This window comes from Bicyclus anynana, chromosome 27 (genome assembly GCF_947172395.1).
Source record: "Bicyclus anynana chromosome 27, ilBicAnyn1.1, whole genome shotgun sequence".
NCBI lineage: Eukaryota > Metazoa > Arthropoda > Insecta > Lepidoptera > Nymphalidae > Bicyclus > Bicyclus anynana.
Window position 1 is genome coordinate 7,454,893 of NC_069109.1, and position 21,534 is coordinate 7,476,426.

The window sequence follows — 21,534 nt, forward strand, 5'->3', positions numbered from 1 at the left end:
CTGCATACCTGAGAATTTTCTCAATTCTCTGCGTGTGTTAAGTCCGCATTGGGCCAGCGTGGTGAATTAAAGCCTAACCCCTCCCATTATCAGAGGAGACTCGTGCTCAGCACGCGCTGTATGAGCCGAATATGGGTTGATAATGATGATATTCCATTATCAACGAATCCAATCAATTTACGCAATTTCTCACCTAGCGAAACTATATATTTTTAATTCCTTGTTGACTACGGAACCCTAAAAAGATAAGTTACATAAGGGTGACATTGTCCTTTTGGATCCGTGTCACGCTTACGACGAGGAAACATAACAAATGTGACAGAATAACATTAACACACAAACAACACAATAAACTACACACTTTATGCTTTTGTTGTTGTTACAGTGTCTAGCAGAACAAATATTAAGTATACCTATGATAGAAAATCTGGATAAGTGTGTGTTGGTCTCGCCCACCGAGGGTTCCGTGCAAATTATTCTTATGATGATAATGTTATATTGATGGTGTTAACGACGCGTATTAATAATATTATGTACCTAAATATATTATGTATATAGTTTAAATAAAGGGTGAAATGGAACGCGTGTGGTGACAGCAAACGTCACTCACCGACAATTTGAAAACTAACGACTCTTCCTCCACCCGAGCAACGGTCACCACACACGTCTCCAAAGAAATAAGCCGATTTTACCAAAAGCTGTGTTTTTATTGAGCCTAGCCTCTACAGATGGCCACTGTCTGATGTTAATGATAGTTGCTCGCTGGCCTATTCACTAATCTGGTCTTTTTTAGCAACCTTTTAAAATAAACATCAGATCAATTGAGAAATGTCATTTACGTTAAACTCGTATGGTCAACAATCTTTGCTTGTCCTTGCTCGCTTAAAATTCAAGATGAATTAAAAATATCGTACAATGTTGTAGCAAACTTTTTTTGATAAAGTTGATGATTTCATTATGAAAGTAGAATTATCTAGACTTTTTTTAGATATAAGTAAATTGCCGGGTGGTTAGGGGAGGTCTGGGCCAGGAAAAAACCCGAACCTGAGACCTCATGATCCGAAACCGTAGACTGCACCGACGAGGTGGTGGTGGAAGGCTTCGGCCGTGGCTAGTTTTACTTTAACGGAAAAAACGTACCACCAAAGATTTAGCGTCCCTGTACGATGTCGTGTAGAAACCGAAAGGAGTGTTGATTTTCATCCTCCTAACAGGTTAGCCCGCTTCCATGTTAGATTGCATCATCACTTACCATCAGGTGAGATTGTTTTGTTAACTTGTAAAGAATAAAACACAACTAGGCATTCAACTGTATCTACATAATGTACGTATATGTCGGCATACATAAACGATTTCAATTCTGGAATGTTTTGTTTCCATTTGTCCCCGGGTCATTAAGCATGCCCCGTGCGCGCGGCGCGTTACGTGACTCGCGAGCAGATGCTTGCATTCTGCTGTGTATTTATACTAGATTATGAAACGTTACAGAAGGGTTATATAAACGCGAGTGTATTTTGTGTGAGATTATAACAGAGTAGCAGATTCATACGCAGATATCGTGTAGAAACCGAATGGGGTGTGGGTTTTCATCCTCCTCCTGACAAGTTCCATCTTAGATTGCATCATCACTTACCATCAGGCAAGGTAATTGTAGGCACGGGCTAACTTGTAAATAATAAAAAAAAACATTATCGATCTTATATCTTATAATTGGGACAGTACAGATTTAAGTCAAAGCACCAAAGCCCCTCTACTATAATAAGGCCTAGTACTGTAATAGGCCGTTAAAGTAGGCTGATAATGACATAAACTCCGAGCTGAAATTAGAAGCCACGACCTTGCGATCCAAAATCATATATATTTACCACTGAACCAATGGGACAGTGTTTGATATTCACTATCAACTCATATTCGGCTCACTGCTGAGACCGAGTCTCCTCTCAGAATGAGAGGGGTTACAAATAGTCTACCAAGCTGGCCCAATGCGGATTGGCAGACTTCACACACGCAGATAATTATAAAAATTCTCAGGTATACAGGTATCCTCACGATTTTTCACTCACCGATTGAGACACGTGATATTTAATTTCTTAAATAGCACACAACTAAAAACTTGGAGGTGCATGCCCAGGACTGGATCCGAACCCACACCCTCCGATTGGAAGGCAGAAGTCATATCCACTGGGCTATCACGGCTTTTGTTTGATATTGCTTGTATTAAATCTCTGTTGCTGGCTCTTACACTACTTGTTACGTACCTGTACTCCAAAACTCTGTCACACTGGAAACGGAGTCAATGTCACAAAGCGTGTCACTCCCCCCCCTCCCCCTCCCGCATGCTGTGTGTGTGTATGTGTATGTGTCAAGTGCAGCGCTTAAAGTGTCGTGTGTCCCAAGCCGTGAGCGACAGCGGGCTCTGTGATACGAATTATTTAAGCACTTTATTGTATTTGTATTCATAGTATTGAAGTAGTTTCTGTCGACCTTTGGCGCAGTCGGTACTCTGCTGTCACTCTCACTGAGAGGTCCTGGGTTCAATTTTCAGCTTTTTTTTATTCTTTACTAGTTAGCCCTTGACTACAATCTCCCTTGATGGTAAGTGATGATGCAATCTAAGGTGGAAGCGGGCTAATTTGATATGAGGAGGATGAAAATCCACACCCCTTTCGGTTTCTACACGGCGTCGTACCGGAACTCTAAATCGCATGCGGTACGTTTTTTTACGCGATTTAGCGTTTCGGTACGATGTCGTGTAGAAATCGAAAGGGGTGTGGATCTACCATCAGGTGAGATTTTAGTCAAGGGCTTACTTGTTAACAATAATAAAAAAACAAGAATAGCGCCGCGTCTACGGGACTTGTTTCGTGACGCGGAGTCTACCGCTGTAAAACGCTCCCGCTCGTGGCTCAGGCCGCGCCCCCGCCCGAGGCTCGAACAAAAGCAAACTGCAAGTGTTCCGCTAACTGTCGCAGTTACCCTTTCACTAACTGCTGTTGTTGGCAAATGGTGTTTTATTTTTTATTTTTACAAGTTTAACGTGCGACTAACATTGTGAAACACTTGTGATGTACTCCTTCATTTTAGGCAATTTATCGCCTAAAAGTAATTCAAATTAACTCAGCTTAATCTGCACAAAACTCAACCGTTATCTATCTATCTATACTAAAGTGAGAGAGTAGATATCGAGTACTTTGAACAAAATTAACTAAAATCGAGTTGGGCGATTAAAAATGAGCAACAGAACACAAAAATATGACGTGGGATAGACTAAATTCCACTTTTGATTGTCGGAGAACGGACTAAATATCAAGATATCGTGGTATGTCAGGGATGGCAAATATACAAAGTAACACTATCAATTGTTACCGGAACGACCGCTTAACTTACTATTACTGTTCTACCCTCGTATTACAATACTGATCAAGTACAGCGCTGATACTATCAAATGTAAACCAGGATTAACTATCGTATTGCAAGGAGTCAGCCACCAGCGGATCTCGGACTTGTAACCGATTCCAGTTGGGTTAAAGTCTTTTACGGTAAACCAATACTCCCCATTCTCCGCTTGTGTTGGCTCCCAGCCAACTAACTAACAATGCAAAGGCCTTACTAAGTTACAACTAGTATTAACTCACCACTGACTCACTACTGGATCGTCTTGAATAAACACAAGTGTTCAACTGAATAGACCTGAGAACTACGGCGCGCTTTGTCTGAGATCCTCAACTGACAGATGTCCACAGACAAACAACTGACAGATAAGCGACACGTACTTTGACGTTTCTAACAGATATCGCTACCTAACTAGTTACTCTACTTAATGTAAGATGGCGCTATTATTATCTAATCTCCGACAAACATAATATACAGGATGCTCGGGCGTATTTCCCATAACTTCAAGGTGTTGATGGGTCCACTTGTAGGAGCCCAACTGCATTAATATATTTTTTAACTATAAAGTAAAATCTTTTGATGTTTTCATACAAAGTAATTCAAATAATTCCGACTCTCATATCAACTATTATGTAATACAAGCCTATTATCATGGCATTTAAAAATTTGGCTATGTCATAATTATAACGATGCGATATAAGGGACACATTTTGATCTCTATTTACAAAAGAAATATTAATTTTAAAATACATGTCATTTAAACATTTTTTATTAATTTTCGATAAAGCATATAACTCCAGAGTTATGGGAAATACTCCCCAACACCCTGTCTAATAAGTCATGTCGGTGATGTCTGACATGTCGGTGATGACGGTGATGTCGGCGATGTCGGGGATGTCGGCCATGTCGGTGATGTCGGCCATATTAATTTTAGAATACATGTCATTTAAACATTTTTTATTAATTTTCGATAAAGCATATAACTCCAGAGTTATGGGAAATACTCCCCAATACCCTGTCTAATAAGTCATGTCGGTGATGTCTGACATGTCGGTGATGACGGTGATGTCGGCGATGTCGGGGATGTCGGCCATGTCGGTGATGTCGGCTATGTCGGGGATGACGGTGATGTCGGCGATGACGGCCATGTCGGTGATGTCGGCCATGTCTGACATGTCTGACATGTCGGTTACGTCGGTGATGTCGGCCAAGTCGGTGATGTCGGCCATGTCGGTGATGTCGGCGATGTCGTGTTGCAGAGGAGGAGTGCGACGACGCGGGCTCCAACAGCTGGTGCCCCGGCGCGCGCTACCGGCCCGAGCCGCCGGCGGCGCTGGCGCGCGCCTCGCACTTCACGCAGCACGAGATCAAGCTCATGTACCGCGGGTTCAAACAGGTAAACACAGAACACAGATTAACGATAATGGCAGATGGAGCATACGCACGACGGTGTCGTAGCCGCTCCAAATACAAATTCAAAAAAACGAATACATTCTCGAGTCAGTACGACACGAAGCGTCGCATCAGTAATCACACTTCCTATTAATATTATAAGCGCGAAAGTTTGTATGTATGTTTGGATGTTTGTTACTCTTTAACGCCGCTACTACTGAAGCGATTTGGCCGAAATTTGGTATTAAGATATATTATAGCCTAGATTATTTACTTTTCATCTCGGAAAAATCCATGGTTCCCGTGGGATTTGTGAAAAACCAAATTCCACGCGGACAAAGTCGCGGGCGTCCGCTAGTTTTAAATATTTTAAAATCTGTTCACAAAAATCAAAGAAATAAGATGGAGTATTTTTTATTTGGTAATTATTGATTAGTTAGTTATTAGTAGTAAGTAAGTAGGGTAGGGTAACTAGCTACTAGCCAGACCTGGACCAATTAAGAAAAGCTCAATCGGCCCGGGGGGATTGAACCCAGGACCTCCGTATTGTAAATCCACTGCCAGTAACTTGTAATAATGTAGTTCGTTGTTGCAGGAGTGTCCCACGGGCGTGGTGGACGAGGAGGCCTTCAAGCACATCTTCTCGCAGTTCTTCCCACTGGGCGGTGAGTGGTCACCGCTGTGTAACTTAGTAGCTTGGCAAATTCGTTCGTAACACTACCGATGGCACGCGCGGGCCGGGAGGGAGGTAGTAATGCACAACCTCACACCCCCGCAGTTCTTTCCCCCGTCGCCCGCATATCATAGTTGAACTTGCCAAGCTATAGCTGGCACTATACGGCAGCCGTGATGTGACGTCATGTAGAGATTCAATATGCGGGCCTGTTCACTAACTCTGAGTATCTTTAGTTGATATACAGGAATTTTACCAACTAGGCATTGTTAGTAATTTTTAAAACACGTGTTTTTGTAGTCACTGTTTATTTATTGCTAACTGATCAAAATTACTAATCAGTGTCTAATGGAAGCCTTTACAAATAGTCAACTGACGTATCAAAAGTGCTTGTAAACTGAGCCTACTTGAATAATAATATAAATGAATTTTGAATTTTCAACGAATAACGTTCCAAGATATTTTATTGTACATCGATACGAGGTTATAGATGAAATATGGGCTTAGGTGAAATATAACATTTATATACTAACAGTATCCTGATATCATACAGTAGTTAGTGAATATAGCCTAGTTGGCATTGTGATTTTCGTTAACAATAGACTTTACGGAATATGAAAAGTGCGGTTGTTATTGATTTGATGTTAATCATAATCGGTGGTTTTATTTGTGCCTAAAATAAAAATGTAGAGAGGTCAATTCTGTACATGAAATATATTTCCAAAATAACTATCAGAGGGTTTAGTGATGGATACTGATGCCAAAAATGCAATCAGTAAAATGTTTGTCTGTATGTTCGTTATAGAAACAAAACTACTCGACGGATTTTATCGAAACTTGGTACAATTATTCTACATACTCCTGGGCAGGTTATAGTATACTTTTCATCACGCTACGATCAATAGGAGCAGAGCAGTGAAGGGAAATGTTGGGAAAACGGGAGAAGTTACTGCATTTTTACAGCTATACTGTAAGGGCTGGATTCAAGAATTTTAAACTAAATTCTAAATGTCGGGTTTTAGTTTTTATATTTTAGTATATATTATCAGTTTATTTTAACGGCCTCTCTTCTTAAGTAGCACGTAAGAGAGACAAATATCTTAGCGCCATCTTAGTGCTAGAAAACACTAATACTTGTCCATGTTTTCAGTAACTGAGCAGAGCCCGAGGGTTAAAACCAAATAAAAGTCGTTAACGTAAAAAGTGTGGAAATTGCAAAAAGCATTCATTTCTACATTCAGTTCGTGTCCATCGCCTTTTTAACGTCAAAAATGTGCTAAAGCCTTCGCGCCGCTTCAAACAGAAAGTTAATTAAAACTAAACAAAATACCCAAAGAGTACCGCATTCTTGTAACTTCATTACGAAGTTAACTGGCCGTTAGTGCTGTGCTATTGTGTACCTTAGCCTGTGGGTATAGGGTGGATTATCGTTTGGAAAGTTGGTCAATTAATTTACGTGGAAAGGTAACTTTTCAAAGTCAGTTGCTACGAGTTGAACAAAGTTGAACAAAGTTGAATACCTGTGAACTGCGGAGGGTTTAGTTGCAAGCGAAGCAGTATACTTCCGGACATACAAAAAGAGCAATTAGAATTTAGTTTTTATATTTCTCAGATTTATGGAATTTATGTATTTTTTAAACTTTGCACATTCGGTTTGCAAGACACTGGGTTTGAGTCTTGAGTCGAGCTAAGAATACTGAATACTAGCGGACGCCCGCGACTTCGTCTGCGTGAAATTTAGTTTTTCACAAATCCCGCGGGAACCATGGATTTTTCCGGGATGAAAAGTAGCTTATGTGTTAATCCAGAGTAAAATCTATTTCCATTCCAAATTTCAGCCAAATCGCTTCAGTAGCCGCAGCGTAAAAAAGGAACAAACATACTTACACACAATATTTTGTGTGTAAGTATGTTTGTGTTTGTGTTGTGTTACACACGTGTCTCAATCGGTGAAGGAAAACATCGTGAGGAAACCTGCATACCGGAGAATTTCTTAATTCTCTGCGTGTGTGTAGTCTGCCAATCCGCATTGGGCCAGCGTGTTGGACTATTGGCCTAATCCCTCTCATTCTGAGAGGAGACTCGAGCTCAGCAGTGAGCCGAATATGGGTTGATGACGACGACGAATATTAGTGTGATAGTGTGATTAGTGTGATGTGATAGTGTGATTGATATTTTCTTTTATATTCAGAAATTTGGTCCACTTTTCAGAAGGATACAAAATTGAAAAATGTACTAAAAATCTTGTATATGCTACTAAATTACTCCGTTTGAATCTTAGCCGATATAATTAGAACAGTGCACCAGCTACGATGACGTCACTAATGTGACGCCTTGTAAAGTCATAGTGGTGACGCAAAGATTATGTTAATACTGAATGATTTTTTTAAAAAGAGCAACTGTTGAGTTTCTTGCCGATATCTTCACAGCAGAACCTGCCTTCCGAACCGGTGGTAGAATCTTTACAAATAGTCAACTGACGTGTCAACAGGCTTGTAAACTGAGTTTACTTGATATAAATAAATTTTGAATTTTGTAATTGGGTCCACTTTTCAGAGTTATACAGAATTTAAAAATGTACTAAAAATCTTGTATATTTTACTAAATTACTCCATTTGAATCTTACCCGATATAATTAAATTAGCCGAACAGTGCACCAGTTACCAGGTTTCGAAATAATATTCACAGTTGATCTTCAATACGATGTATTATTCATCAATGCAACACAGATATATTACACTGCACCGCAATCACTTGGCAGTTGTTACCTCTGCGATAGCAGAGGAACGACTAACTCGCAAATAAGGAAAGGAACTGACAGCTTTTATATTGTATCATGACAATATCTCAATTTATTATTTACAATTGTCAAGGTCTATTTCCTGTCATGATACGTCAATGTACCGGCGTATCATGACGTGGTATCATGACGTGGTGGTGGTGATAGATAAATAAATAAATAAATAAATAAATAATGATGCAATGATCGTTTGTCGGCAGACGCGTCGCAGTACGCGCACTTCGTGTTCAACACGGTGAAGCACAAACAGCGAGGGAAGCTCAACTTCGAGGTGAGGCTATTTCTGATTGTTAAGTGCCGTAGGCTCCTTAGGGGACCTCAGCGACGTCACCGGGGGGGTTGGGCGAGCGCAGAAGCATCGCTTTACAGGGCCCGAAGGCAGAAGTAGTAGATGAGCGGAACGAATCTCTAAGGAGAGTGAGAAAGTGAGAGAAGCGTTGCTTCTGCAGTGCTGAGAGCGACAGTGACGTAGCAGGGTGTGGAGAAGGGGTTACAAGGCTTGCGCGCCCACGAAATGCCCCTAACGTTTAATCAGCACAAAATTTACCACTTCACTATATTAATTACAGATGATATTCTCTTTTCGCACATATATATATGTCGTAAAAATGGGTAGAGTCATTAATAAAAATATGGACAGAACCGCTGACCTAAGCTTGGTCATCAGCTCTGCCAATTACAATAGGTATGCTATGCTTAACCTCACTAATCGCTTACACAATAAACTACTCTTAATTTTACTATTTTGCCCTGGTAGTTGTGGTAGAGGAAGTACATCGAGCAAGTCCCAGGACTTGTGACCATTGGGTGTGGTTTAAAGGCGCCTTTTAATACTAGTAAACACTCACCAACCCTGCCCGACATGCTCTCCATGCCCACAGTAAACAATTTAAGATCAATAATTACTTCATCACGAAACATTATCGAACAAAATCACTAACGCGACAAGCAGCATGACGCCTCAAGCTGCTCAACAAAGAATTGAACCTTTTCCTTTCTTTAATAACACTACTTAACACTTCACTATTTCACTATACTTAACAAGTAGAAGACGATTATTCCATCTTAAAAACGCGATTAGAACTGAATTACTAAATCAGCAGACTACGGAGACAGACGGAGGCAGGATGCCTCACTAGAGTGAATACACAGTGACGGTACACGCGTACGCGCCATTTGGGACACGATGCCATTGGATGAGAGTTACGTGATAATTTCCTATTGGTCGATCGCCGCCACGTTCGTTATGGTGGTAACGTTTTACAATCTTAATTACTTCAAGAGTAAATAATCAAAACCTAATTACATGAAAACTTGATTCTAAATTTATTAAATTAATTAACGTAGATTTTGCTGACCATTACGACAGCAAAATCTCAACACAGAACCTAAAGAGTTTCTTTTCTACTCCTGTCACCTGTCATCATTACTTGAGAGACTAATTATTGATTAAATCAAAACGGAGCAGTATTTTGATTGCAAAATGATTAGATTACTAGATAATAAGTCGATTCGAAATAACTAAAGAGTAAACATGATAATTATTAGGTTTGAGGTTATAGATCCTTCAGTGAGCCAAGCTTCCCCGGCGACATATATTTTTTTCATTATCATGCGAATATTATATTAATTGTATTATTGATATAAACGGCTTTAAGTTAATAAAGCAATTCATATATCTAAATGAGAAATTTTAGTTTCTTTGAGTTATACTCATTCAACAAAAAAGAACCATCAAATTCGGACAAATGAGAACCTGCTCTAGTTTGTCGTCGGTTACAAAGAGGTCTCGCGGCGTCTTTGCCCGCCTACTTTTGTACGCTACGCCGATGACCCATTAGTGCGAAGTCGTTTTCTATATATTTAACAGTCTTCATATTTCCGATGCCAATATATTTTAATACGCGAACGCTCCCGCGGTAATCACTAATTTTTCCGGGATTAAATATAGCCTATATGTTGCTCCATAACCTCTTCTATTTTCCAGTGAAAGTCTATTCAAATCAGTCGAAGCGTCTTCGAGTAATCAGGCACATAAAATAAAATATAGACTCAAACACACCATGGAGTAAATAATAAAAAAAATCATCCTTACTTTGAATATTCTTTTTTATTCTTTACAAGTTTTATTTTTAATATTATTACATGGCTCAAATTCTTCGAAGGCTTCGAGTAATCAATCTACATACAAAAAAAAACTGATTAACTTGAGAACCTCCTCCTTTTTTTGAAGTCGGATAAAAATATAATTAGCCCGATTGTTTAGTATTTAATTGGGTGTTAGAGTTTGCCCGATGCTTGCAAAACTATGTTGCATAAAATTTGATTATATTATCTCAAAGACATTTAAAAATTATCCTCAAGGATATTTAATAGGTCATTTTGCAAAAAACGTCTTTTTATATAGTTTACAAGATATTCATGAAAAACCGAAACAGTAACTTCGCTATTAACAATGCCTGCCAAAATGTATGGAAATGATCGTTCAAGGTTTACCCTCAGAATACAGAAATGTTTGCATTAGCAGCCTTCATGTCTTTTGTACTGCCTCTCTCGTGCAAGTCATCTGACATATGACATGTGTTCGCACATTAACGTCCGCGTGTAGTGTTGTACACGGCTACACGCACTTACACGCAGTCGCTAGTGATGGGACACTTTGAAACATAGAAAGATGAACATTGACTACACAGGCATAGCAATATCTTTCTCTCTTAGTTCTGTAGTTTATTGTATTAATAAAAGGTTAATGCATAATTATCTGGCTTTGCAATTGCACGTTGTAGAGTCAACATCTCCTGAGGATGCTCCGGTGTCGGGGTGAAACGTACGTAGAGAGTATTTTGTTGGACCTGGGATGTTGTCGCATGGGTTCGTCGGCTTTTCGCGGATGATAGCAAAATAAATAAATTATTATATAATCATGATGAACTTCCGCAAAGTAATGCCTGCTTCTATCCAATATTGCATAGCTTTATCGCGGGCTTTGAGCGCGGCGACCGAATCAAAAACATTCCGTAACGAAAGTAAACCTATCAGCCAAGACTTGCATCATGTTAATACATTTCGACGTTGTCATATCGACTCAACTGGACAAGTGTCGCTCAACGTAGACATTTTTATTTATTTTTTCTTTTATTTTTCATTATTTTCTAAAGATAAAAAATACTGATGAAATGAAAAAAAAAAATGCTATGCAATAGCTTTACCGCGGTAATACCGAGTGTCACACGTATTTTTTTAAATTGTATTCTGTGTCCAATTTCAGGTATAAAGGACCTTGACAAACAATCAGATGGACAACAAAATGATCTTCTGTTTTCGTTTTTAGGGTTCCGTAGTCCACAAAGAGTCCTTATAGTTTCACCATGTCCGTCTGTCCTTTCGCGGTTTAGCGCAGAGACTATCACTACTAGATAGCTGCAAATTAGCACGAGTATGTACATTAAAAATGTAAACAAAGTCGTGAAATAAAATCTGGAAAAATATATTTTTAGGATTTTAGAATTTAAACTATCGTGAGTGTTACTCATATTAATTGATTATGAAACACGGCTAAAACTCACGTTATATTAGGTCGGAGTATGCCCGACTAGTTTCGAACCCATACGGGGCCCATAGTCATGAGCTCGTACTTGCATATTTTTAGGATACTTCCCCTGCATGTAAAGTTGAAATGATTTTTGGAGTTTACTCCTTAAGAATCGATTTTTCATTTATAGCTCCCTGTATGAAAAAAATATGGGCAGTAAAATTCGATGAACGAATGACAGCGTTACGTTTTTGTGCGCAACCCATTCTGCGCACCTTACGCCGCGCGCACGCCGCGGCCTGCTGCTCCTCGGTTGCGCACCTTTCACTGTTCAGGCGTGTGTATTGAGATGTACATAGCATATGCTGCACAACATACACTATTTAGACAGTCGATCTGAAAGAGTAAACTCCATTCGTGAGGCGGAGACACACTTTTTTTCTACGGAACTTCGATGTTTATTCCCTCATTCGCAGCACATCTCTAGCAGCCGCTCATCGATCACTCTGACAGCTGACAGCTCTGTGTGCAGATTTGTTGATGATTCACACATTATGTTCTGTGAAGGACGCTCTGTTCGCATGTATTTATGCTGAAACGAAGTAAACCGGCCAAGTGTGTGTCGGCCGCGCGCAGTGTAGGGTTCCGTCGGCAATGTCGACTTTGAATGGTGGTTTTGGTTGGTCGACTCATCATAATCATCATTATCAGCTGATAGACGTCCACTGCAGGACATAGGCCTCTTGCATGAACCTCCAAGTACAACGGTCTCGAGTCGCTAGAATCTAGCTACTAAAACTGCGCTTTCCGGTGCGAGGTCGCCATTCCAGCACCTTGGGACCCCAACGTCCATCGGCTCTTCGAACTATGTGCCCCGCCCATTGCCACTTCAGCTTCGCGACACGTTGAGTTATGTCAGTGATTTTTGTTCTTCTGCGGATCTACTCATTTCTGATTGGATCACGCAGAGATACTCCTAACATAGCTCGTTCCATCGCCCGCTGTGTGACTCTGAGCCTTCTTATGAGGCTCATAGTCAGCGACCAGCTGTATTAGTTTTACTTTAAACTTCATTTCAGTTATATTTTTCACGTATTCAGTTGGCGGTAGGGGGAAGGGACATTTTATATTTTACAAACAGATCGCTTGATCGAAAAAATTTTAATAAAAAAAATTCAACCGACTTCCAACTCAAAAATTAACCTAAACTAAAAAGCAAAAAATAACATCTTACCTATGTGCTACCTTCTGATCAGTTTGAAGGCGGTGCCGAGCCAGTGATGTTTTAATTCAAGCCGTTTAAATTACACAATTTCTGTGGTTTATTCAGAAACGGCTTTAATTAAAACATGACACTGGATTGGCACCGCCTTCAAACTGATCAGAAGGTAGCACATAGGTAAGATGTTATTTTTTGCTTTTTAGTTTAGGTTAATTTTTGAGTTGAAAGTCGGTTGAATTTTTTTTATTAAAATTTTTATTTTTTAATTTTTAGTGTTAGCACACCTGAGTGTGAACAAAAATTAATAAGCAATTAGTTGAAACGTTATTTTCTTATGATAAGTATCTAAGTCCTACAAACCCAATTTTAAAAATACTACCTTAACTCATATACAAAATTTCACTCCCCCTTTATTCACACGTAATATGAATATTCAGAAAAACGTGAAAGGTGACTGTCCTCCGTCTTCATCACCAGACCTCCTATGCAGTCACAAGTTGTGGAAAGTTCTCATCAATATAAAATTTATCAAGTCGAAACACAAGGTAGCTACTGTGAACCGTCGAGGAGTTCCCTTAACTCTCCTTCATCTCCATCACCAGACCTCTAATACAGTCACAACCTATCCTGGTGGAAAGTTCTCATCAATACAAATTTATCAAGTCCAAACACAAGGTAGCTACTGTGAACTGTCGAGGAGTTCTCTTCACTGTCCTTCGTCTTCATCATCAGACCCTTAATACAGTCACAACCCATCTAGGTGGAAAGTTCTCATCAATACAAATAAATTAAGCCCAAACAAAAGGTACCTGCTGTAAATCGTTGACGAGTTCCATCGTCTGTGTATCGGCTCCATCATCAGACCAACTCCAGACCTTCATAAAATTGTAGTTGTTTAAAATACCTTATGGAAACACTAACAAACGCACTAGCCGTCTCTATGATTTTCGAAAGTTCCCCTCGATTTCTCCAGGATGCCATTATCAGATCCTGACATGAAAAAAATGGGACCACCCTGGAATCAAACCCTTCAAAACAAAAAAAAAATTTTCAAAATCGGTCCACAAATGACGGAATTATCGCTGGACATACATAAAAAAAAAAAAAACAAACATACATACAGCCGAACGTAGAACCTCCTCCTTTTTGGAAGTCGGTTAACTTAGACGTGCTGCCGCATGCAGTCAAGGGATAAGGAAGAAAGAAAGGTCATAGAAAATAAAATAAAAACTCCTCGAACAAAATCAATCTGCCGTCATTCGGTATCTGTAACAGATATCCAACTTATCGGAGAGGTAACTGAATAATAATTCAGTGAATAGTTCGTGCCATGTTCAGCCCTCCCCCCGCTCGTCCATGTTCCCCCTCACCCCTCGCTCGTCTGTAATCCGTTTATCGCGCTGACCAATCAAATCACGTTATCATAGTGTAAGAGCTGTCTGCACAGTTTTTGTTACTCTTTGACGGCCTCCGTGGCGCAGTGGTATGCGCGGTGGATTTACAAAACGGAGGTCCTGGGTTCGATCCCCGGCTGGACCGATTGAGGTTTTCTTAATTGGTCCAGGTCTGGCTGGTGGGAGGCTTCGGCCGTGGCTAGTTACCACCCTACCGACAAAGACGTACCGCCAAGCGATTTAGCGTTTCGGTACGATGTCGTGTAGAAACCGAAAGGAGTGTGGATTTTCATCCTCCTAACCAGTTAGCCCGTTTCCACCTTAGATTGCATCATCACTTACCATCAGGTGAGATTGGATCAGGGGCTAACTTGTAAATAATAAAAAAAAATGACAAGTTAGATGACTGCGGGCCTATTGTGTGTCTCGGTGTACCATTGCAATAATGAGTCACTACATCGTTTTTTTTTTAATTATTCGTTTTGCATATTATTTGTTATCGCCGTGTTGCAACGACTTCGAGCCGTCCACATCTCTTGTAGTGTAATTTTTTTTTTTATTCTTTACAAGTTAACCCTTGACTACAATCTCACCTGATGGTAAGTGATGATGTAATCTAAGATGGAAGCGGACTAACTTGTTAGGAGGAGGATGAGAATCCACACTCCTTTCGGTTTCTACACGAAATCGTACCGGAACACTAAATCGCTTGGCGGTACGTCTTTGTCGGTACATCTTTGCTAGGGTGGTAACTAGCCACGGCTGAAGCCTCCCACCAGTCAGACCTGGACCAATTTAGAAAACCCCAATCGGGTAATTCTTTATTGGTTACTTGAGATAGGCGGAGAGAGTGACTTGAGTGGAAAAGGGGAGTGTTAGTTAACAGTCAAAGGTACTTTTAACCCTACACACAACGTTCACAGGTGCGTGACTTCACTCAAGGTCATTCTCTGCCATTCTAGGGTCATATTTTGGTTACAGTTTGATTTGTTAATTAAGTTGTCCTGACAAATGTTGTGAATCATAAACTTTGTTCGACATTAGTTTTCTTATTTTTGTAATCACTTCTGAGTCTGCTAAAACATTTTTGTCATAGTGATCATCTAAAATAGTTATTTCAACGAAATAACTATTTTATAACTGCAACATTTTAGAAAGAATTTTACATTTCACTTATTACTTGATGACTGGCTAAATGTATTGCGAAGCCATATTAATAAAAAAAATAGATATGTTATAATCCGGTTATATTAAGAAATTAAATATCACGTGTCTCAAACGGTGAAGGAAAAACATTGTGAGGAAACCTGCATTACAGAGAATTTTTGTCAATTCTTCAGTGTGTGAAGTCTGCCAATCCGCATTGGGCCAGTGTGGTGGACTATTGGCCTAACCACTCTCATTCTGAGAGGAAACTCGAGCTCAGCAGTGAGCCAAATAATCCGAATATATAGGCTTGTCCGGGGGTTGTTTGTGAAAAGCAGAATTGCACGCGAATGAAGTCGAGAGCATCCGCTAGGTTACCATAAAATATACTTAAATAAAGGCTTCTGTGTATACCCCCTATACATAAATAAAATCCCCTGCTCTTCTGTACAGCTCGTGCGGACTAACTTGACATCTGGCTCGAATGACGTTTGTACTGTTTGTTTGGTTGTGTTTAGTAGCCGGTGTCAAGTTACTGCACACGAGTTATACGGTGCGAGATGGGCCATAAACCTGAGATGGGAATTCGATAGCATTGGTGGTTTATTGCTGCCCTCGGTATATATGACTGATGTACTGTACGGTGTCGTATTATATGAATACTATAAGTAAGTATATAATATGTATATACATATTTTGAATGCCTCAGTGGCGCAGTGGTATGGGCGGTGGATTTGTAAGTAAGGGGTTTTCTTAATTAGTCCAGGTCTGGCTGGTGGGAGGCTTCTGCTGTGGTTAGTTACCACCTACCGGCAAAGGTGTACCGACAAGCGATTAAGTGTTCCGGTACGATGTCGTTTTAGGAAAGGGAAAATGTGGATTTTCATCCTCCTTCTAACAAGTTAGTTCGCTTACATCTTAGACTGCATTATCACTAACCATCAGGTGGGATTGTAGTGTCGTGCATCACAGATTAAAGAATAATAGGCAGATAGAGTGCACGAAACACGACAGTGTCGTAGCCGCTCCAAATACAAAATTCAAAAACGAATACATTCTCGAGTTACTACGACACGAAGCGTAGTAACTTTCAATGTTATTGAAGAAAATGGCGTCTTATGTTTTTAAATCCTTTAAAAACTGTTCACAGAAACTAAAGAAATAAGATAGAGTCATTTGTTATTGGTAATTATTGATTATTATATTAATTTACGTAATTATTGTTAGTGTTAAATTTTGAAATAGAAAATTATGAAAAAGTTTGCTTACGCGGATTTCAAGGACACACGTGCCTTTTTTTCCACGCTGCTTGTAAAGACTCATTCTGGATCATCTTCATTCTGTGATGTGAACATTATGATTATGCAGAAGCACGCTCTCGAGTTCTAGTAATTATGAACATCGTCATTACTAGAGGCCGGCGCACGGCTGGCCCTGCTCATACCTACAGATCCGTTTATATCTACAGACATTTAGCGTGCCAGACACGTGCCGTGGCAGACAAAATAATATTCTTCTATACAGTGTTAACGTATTTATCAGACACGGGGCGCGCCCGGCCAGTATTCGCGGAAAGAATATTTTGCCTGTGCGGTTCATGTCTGTAGAGTAATTTTCATGAAACCTGAACTGACAGCGTCTTACACAAATGACAATAAGACCGCAATTAACAAATGACAACGATGAATATTATTTAAACGGGTACATACCACGATAAAACGATTTTTATTGTCGATATTTCGACCCAGTTGCATGGATCGTGGTCACGACGGGACTGAAGTTGCGAGATGAGAAGTTGACAACAGCTGTTAGGGGCAGAATCGATCTACCCTCTTTCTTCTCTAGCTACCTGCTAGGCAGTGTGAGTAGACGGTGCCTGTGGGTGTCTGTACACGCACTGGCTCCCAAAATACAGTTACAGCTAGTTTGGGAGCCAGGGATCTACTCTATTATTGTATTAGAAACTTGTTACTGTGTGATTAATAAATAATTTTTAATTAATTAATTTTTAACTTGTCTGTGGCGCCGTGTCTGTAGATATAAACGGACCTTGACTGGGCGCCCGCTGCACCCATAGACAATCCTACTTAGCGCAGTGTAACTACGGCCTCCGACCTTGGCTTAACATCGGAGAATGTCACGCGGACGCAGTTGCAGGCCTCGGCTAGTGTTTACTGTAATGTCTGCTATACGTGACGTCACGAAATGACCGACAATGTTTTGGTGTTTGAAAAAAAGATAACAAAGATTCAACTTGTTTTTAGGATTCCTCAGTTCACAAGGAACCCTTATAGTTTCGCCACGTCTTTCCGTCCGTACTTTTTAAAAAGTTATAGTCGACCAACTTAAAAACGTAATTGGAAATCAAAAATTGCATACTAATTCCGTTGTAAATTAAAAAGATTCAGTAAAAGTTTTCAGTGCCATAACTCTAATAGTTTGTTAAAACTTGAGAGATGAAAGACAAGTGGAGGTTTTTTGGAGTTCCTTCCCTTTTTATTTACAAGTTGCCCGCGACTACAATCTCATTGTGCCTGACCTTAAATGAGGTATCTGATTGGGGAGATGCAAATTTGGTTAAATTTAATGCGGCAAAATCTCAGGCATGTTTATTCACTGCCAAAAGGAGTCACTTCCATCTAATTCCAACTTTTCGGGATGTGTCTGTAGAAATTTCTGATAGTTTAGAGCTTCTTGGAGTAACCATATCGTCCAAACTCAACTTCGGACAATTCTTTGAGTCTAAGGCAAAAACTGCAGGCAAAAAACTTGACATCCTTAAACAGCTTCTATCGATATATCAAGCTCAAGTTAGGTCGTGTATGGAGAACTGCTCCCAATTGTGGGATGGCTCCGACAAATACCAGCTTGCAATGACAGACTGTAAACTTCAGAGTTTACAGCATCGCCGAAAGGTTGCCTGCCTATTGATGTCCTACAAGATATACTTCGGGGAGTGCGCTCAGGAACTGTTCGATCTTCGCCGTGCTACCACAGGACTGCCAGGCATCGCAGAGATCTGCACCGCTACGTCGTCGGTGTTCCTCGGACACATACTAAGCGGTTTAGTTCCTCTTTCCATATACGCACTGCAAGGATGTGGAATGCTCCCCAGCTTCAGTTTTCCCCACCACCTTCTTCTTCTTAAGGTGCCTCTCCGACTAGCGAAGGTTGGCAGTCAGTTTCTTGAACTCGTCTTTATCCTTCGCGAGGCGAAGTAATTGTGCGGCACTCGCGATCCCGGTCCACTCTCTGATGTTTCTCAGCCAAGACTTCTTCCTGCAACCAACGCCTCTTCTACCAGCAACCTTTCCCATCAAGATGAGCTGTAGAAGCTCGTATCTCACGTGCCCTAGATACGCGACTTGACGGTCTGCAAAAGTTCACGCTTCTGATTGACGCGTCGCAGAACTTCGGCAAGCTTCTTACATTCCACGTACCGTAACTTGAGATGCTGTGTTTGCCTCCTTCTTCTTAGCACCTATCTTCGGGGATTCTTAGCACCCCTGTCCTATCTAAGGGACGCCAGGAACTCGGGGCCATTTTTTTCTGAGACTTTTCCATACTGACGACTAGGGAAAATAGTGCAGTGGTTTCCCGTTCCCTTTTGCACCAGACATTTTTGAGATGATTTGAATCTCAAAGCCGCTGTTTGCTTCCTCTTACCAGAAGTCCGGTAAGGTATGTACGGTTATATCGCCGTTGGTTGGTTGGTTGGCACCGCGTGCAGGTGAGGCTGACAGTTGGGCCGGTTTAGATGTTATTACCGTTCTCCCAGTTACCCCACCACCTACAATATGGGTATTTTCAAGTTAAGAGTGAATAGGCATCTTCTAGGCAAGCGCGTTCCACCATAGGCTACATCATCGCTTACCATCAGGCATGATTGCAGCTAAGCGCTTGCATATTCAAAAAAAAAAAATTAATATAGCAACCATCCATCCATATATTGTGGATGTCCAGGAAACTCGTACGAAAAGATTTGCATCTACATTTCTAATTCGTACAGCAAAAATTTGGAATGCCCTCCGGCGTTTATGTTTCCTGACACATATTATTTGGACACGTTCAAAGCTAGAGTGAATAGGCATCTTCTAGGTAAGCGCGCTCCAACTCTGACCGCATTAATGCTTACCATCAGGTTTAATTGTAGTCAAGCGCTGGCCTATATTGCATAAAAAAAAAAGAAAAAAGCATCGCGTGTGTTCAGGAGTTCCTGGGCACGCTGTCGCTGGCGGGGCGCGGCTCGCGCGCCGAGAAGCTGTCGTGGGTGTTCGCGCTGTACGACGCCGACGGCGACGGCCGCATCTCCCGCGCCGAGATGCTGGCCGTGGTGCGCGCCGTGCACGGCCTGCTGGGGCCCGCCGCGCGCCCGCCGCTGCCGCGCCACGCCGCCGAGGACCTCGTCGACCGCATCTTCCATGTGAGTGAGCGAGCGAGCGAGCGAGTGAGTGAGTGAGTGAGTGAGTGAGTGAGTGAGTGAGTGAGTGAGTGAGCCGTGCACGGGCTGCTGGGGCCCGCCGCGCCGCCGAGGACCTCGTCGACCGCATCTTCCATGTGAGTGAGCGAGCGAGCGAGCGAGTGAGTGAGTGAGTGAGTGAGTGAGTGAGTGAGTGAGTGAGTGAGTGAGTGAGTGAGTGAGTGAGTGAGTGAGTGAGTGAGCGAGTGAATGAGTGAGTGAGTGAGTGAGCCGTGTACGAGCTGCTGGGCCACGCCGCCTCACCACTGTTTGTCTTTTATGTCATCTATTCCTAAAGATACAAACAAGAAGCCCAAATAAAGAGGTCGGACTGATCACCAAAGGGAGGTAGTTCGATCCCCGCCCGTTGGTGCATTGTCGTTTATTCCTAATACAGTCTTTCCCGACTTATTGGAGGGGATGTTGGTCATATTTAAGATATATTGTATATTCCTTTTTTAAAAATAACGCTGTTTGTTGCAGCTAATGGACACCAACGCCGACGGCGTGGTGACCCCCGACGAGCTGGCGCGTTGGATCGCGCGCGACCCCGCGCTGCTCAGCTCGCTGGACACGCTGGACACGGTGTTGTGATCCGACACACCCCCTCCCTCGCCCTCCACCGACCCTCACCCTCGCAAGACCTACCCGGATCCTCACACTCGCTCCACCACCAACCCGTCCCGCTCCCAGGATACCCTGGACCCCCACACGCGCTCCACTACCCTGGATCTGAAGTCCCAATCCCAGGATACTCTCGACCCTCACACGAGGTCAACGACCGATCTGAAGTCCCACTCTCAAGACACGGACCTATCTGTGAAGTCTATGGGGGAGTGCTCCATCAGGTCGAGCCCCAAGTCGTCAGTGTCCGACGGTCGGGAGCGGGGCAGCGACTGCGCGTCGGAGCGCAGCCGACTGTCGGACGGGCGGCTGGTGGCCAGCATCCGACCCTCGCCCAAGGGAGTGGCGGTGCCGGTGACCACTTCCCCCCTGCGGCAACGTACCACAGCCCCGCCCCCGCCGCCGCGCCTGAGGAGGTGAGTGTCACCATTGCAAGTTTTTTCATCATCATCATCATCATCATCATCATCATATCAGCCGATGGAGTCCACTGCAGACACAGGCCTTTTGTAGTGACTTCCAAACATCACGATCCTGAGCCATCTGCATCCAGCGAATGTCTGCGAATCGCTTGCAATCTACTCTAAGCACTGCAGTGGAGCAGCTGACGCCTGAGGAGGAGAACCTTCCGGTCATTGGCTGTTGGAAACAGTTAGAAGATAATTATGAACAATATGTGTTTTCAGAAGCGAGCCCTCGCCGCCCGCCCCCCGCGCCGCGCCGCCGCCCCCCGCGCGACACACACACGTGAGTACACACACACACATCATCATCATCATCATCATCATCATCATCATAATTGCATATTATGTTGATTAAAAATTCTATGCAGTAGCTTTACCACGGCAGTTCCGAGTGTCACACGGTTTTTTTTTAATTGTATTCTGTCTCCAATTCCA

The 21,534-nt window shown here is 41.9% G+C and overlaps 1 protein-coding gene across 1 annotated transcript in view; it reads left to right on the forward strand.

Annotated features, from left to right (window-relative positions):
- The window catches only part of LOC112047802 (neuronal calcium sensor 1-like), a 45,623-nt gene extending 24,578 nt beyond the window's left edge, over window positions 1-21,045 (forward strand). Inside the window, exons 3-7 of the mRNA XM_052890220.1 lie at window positions 4,653-4,789; window positions 5,381-5,450; window positions 8,459-8,529; window positions 19,763-19,975; window positions 20,495-21,045. Of these exons, the coding sequence (XP_052746180.1) occupies window positions 4,653-4,789; window positions 5,381-5,450; window positions 8,459-8,529; window positions 19,763-19,975; window positions 20,495-20,605 (602 nt within the window). The 3' untranslated portion in view covers window positions 20,606-21,045. The remainder of the gene's footprint in view (window positions 1-4,652; window positions 4,790-5,380; window positions 5,451-8,458; window positions 8,530-19,762; window positions 19,976-20,494) is intronic.
- The last annotated feature ends 489 nt before the right edge of the window (window positions 21,046-21,534 follow it).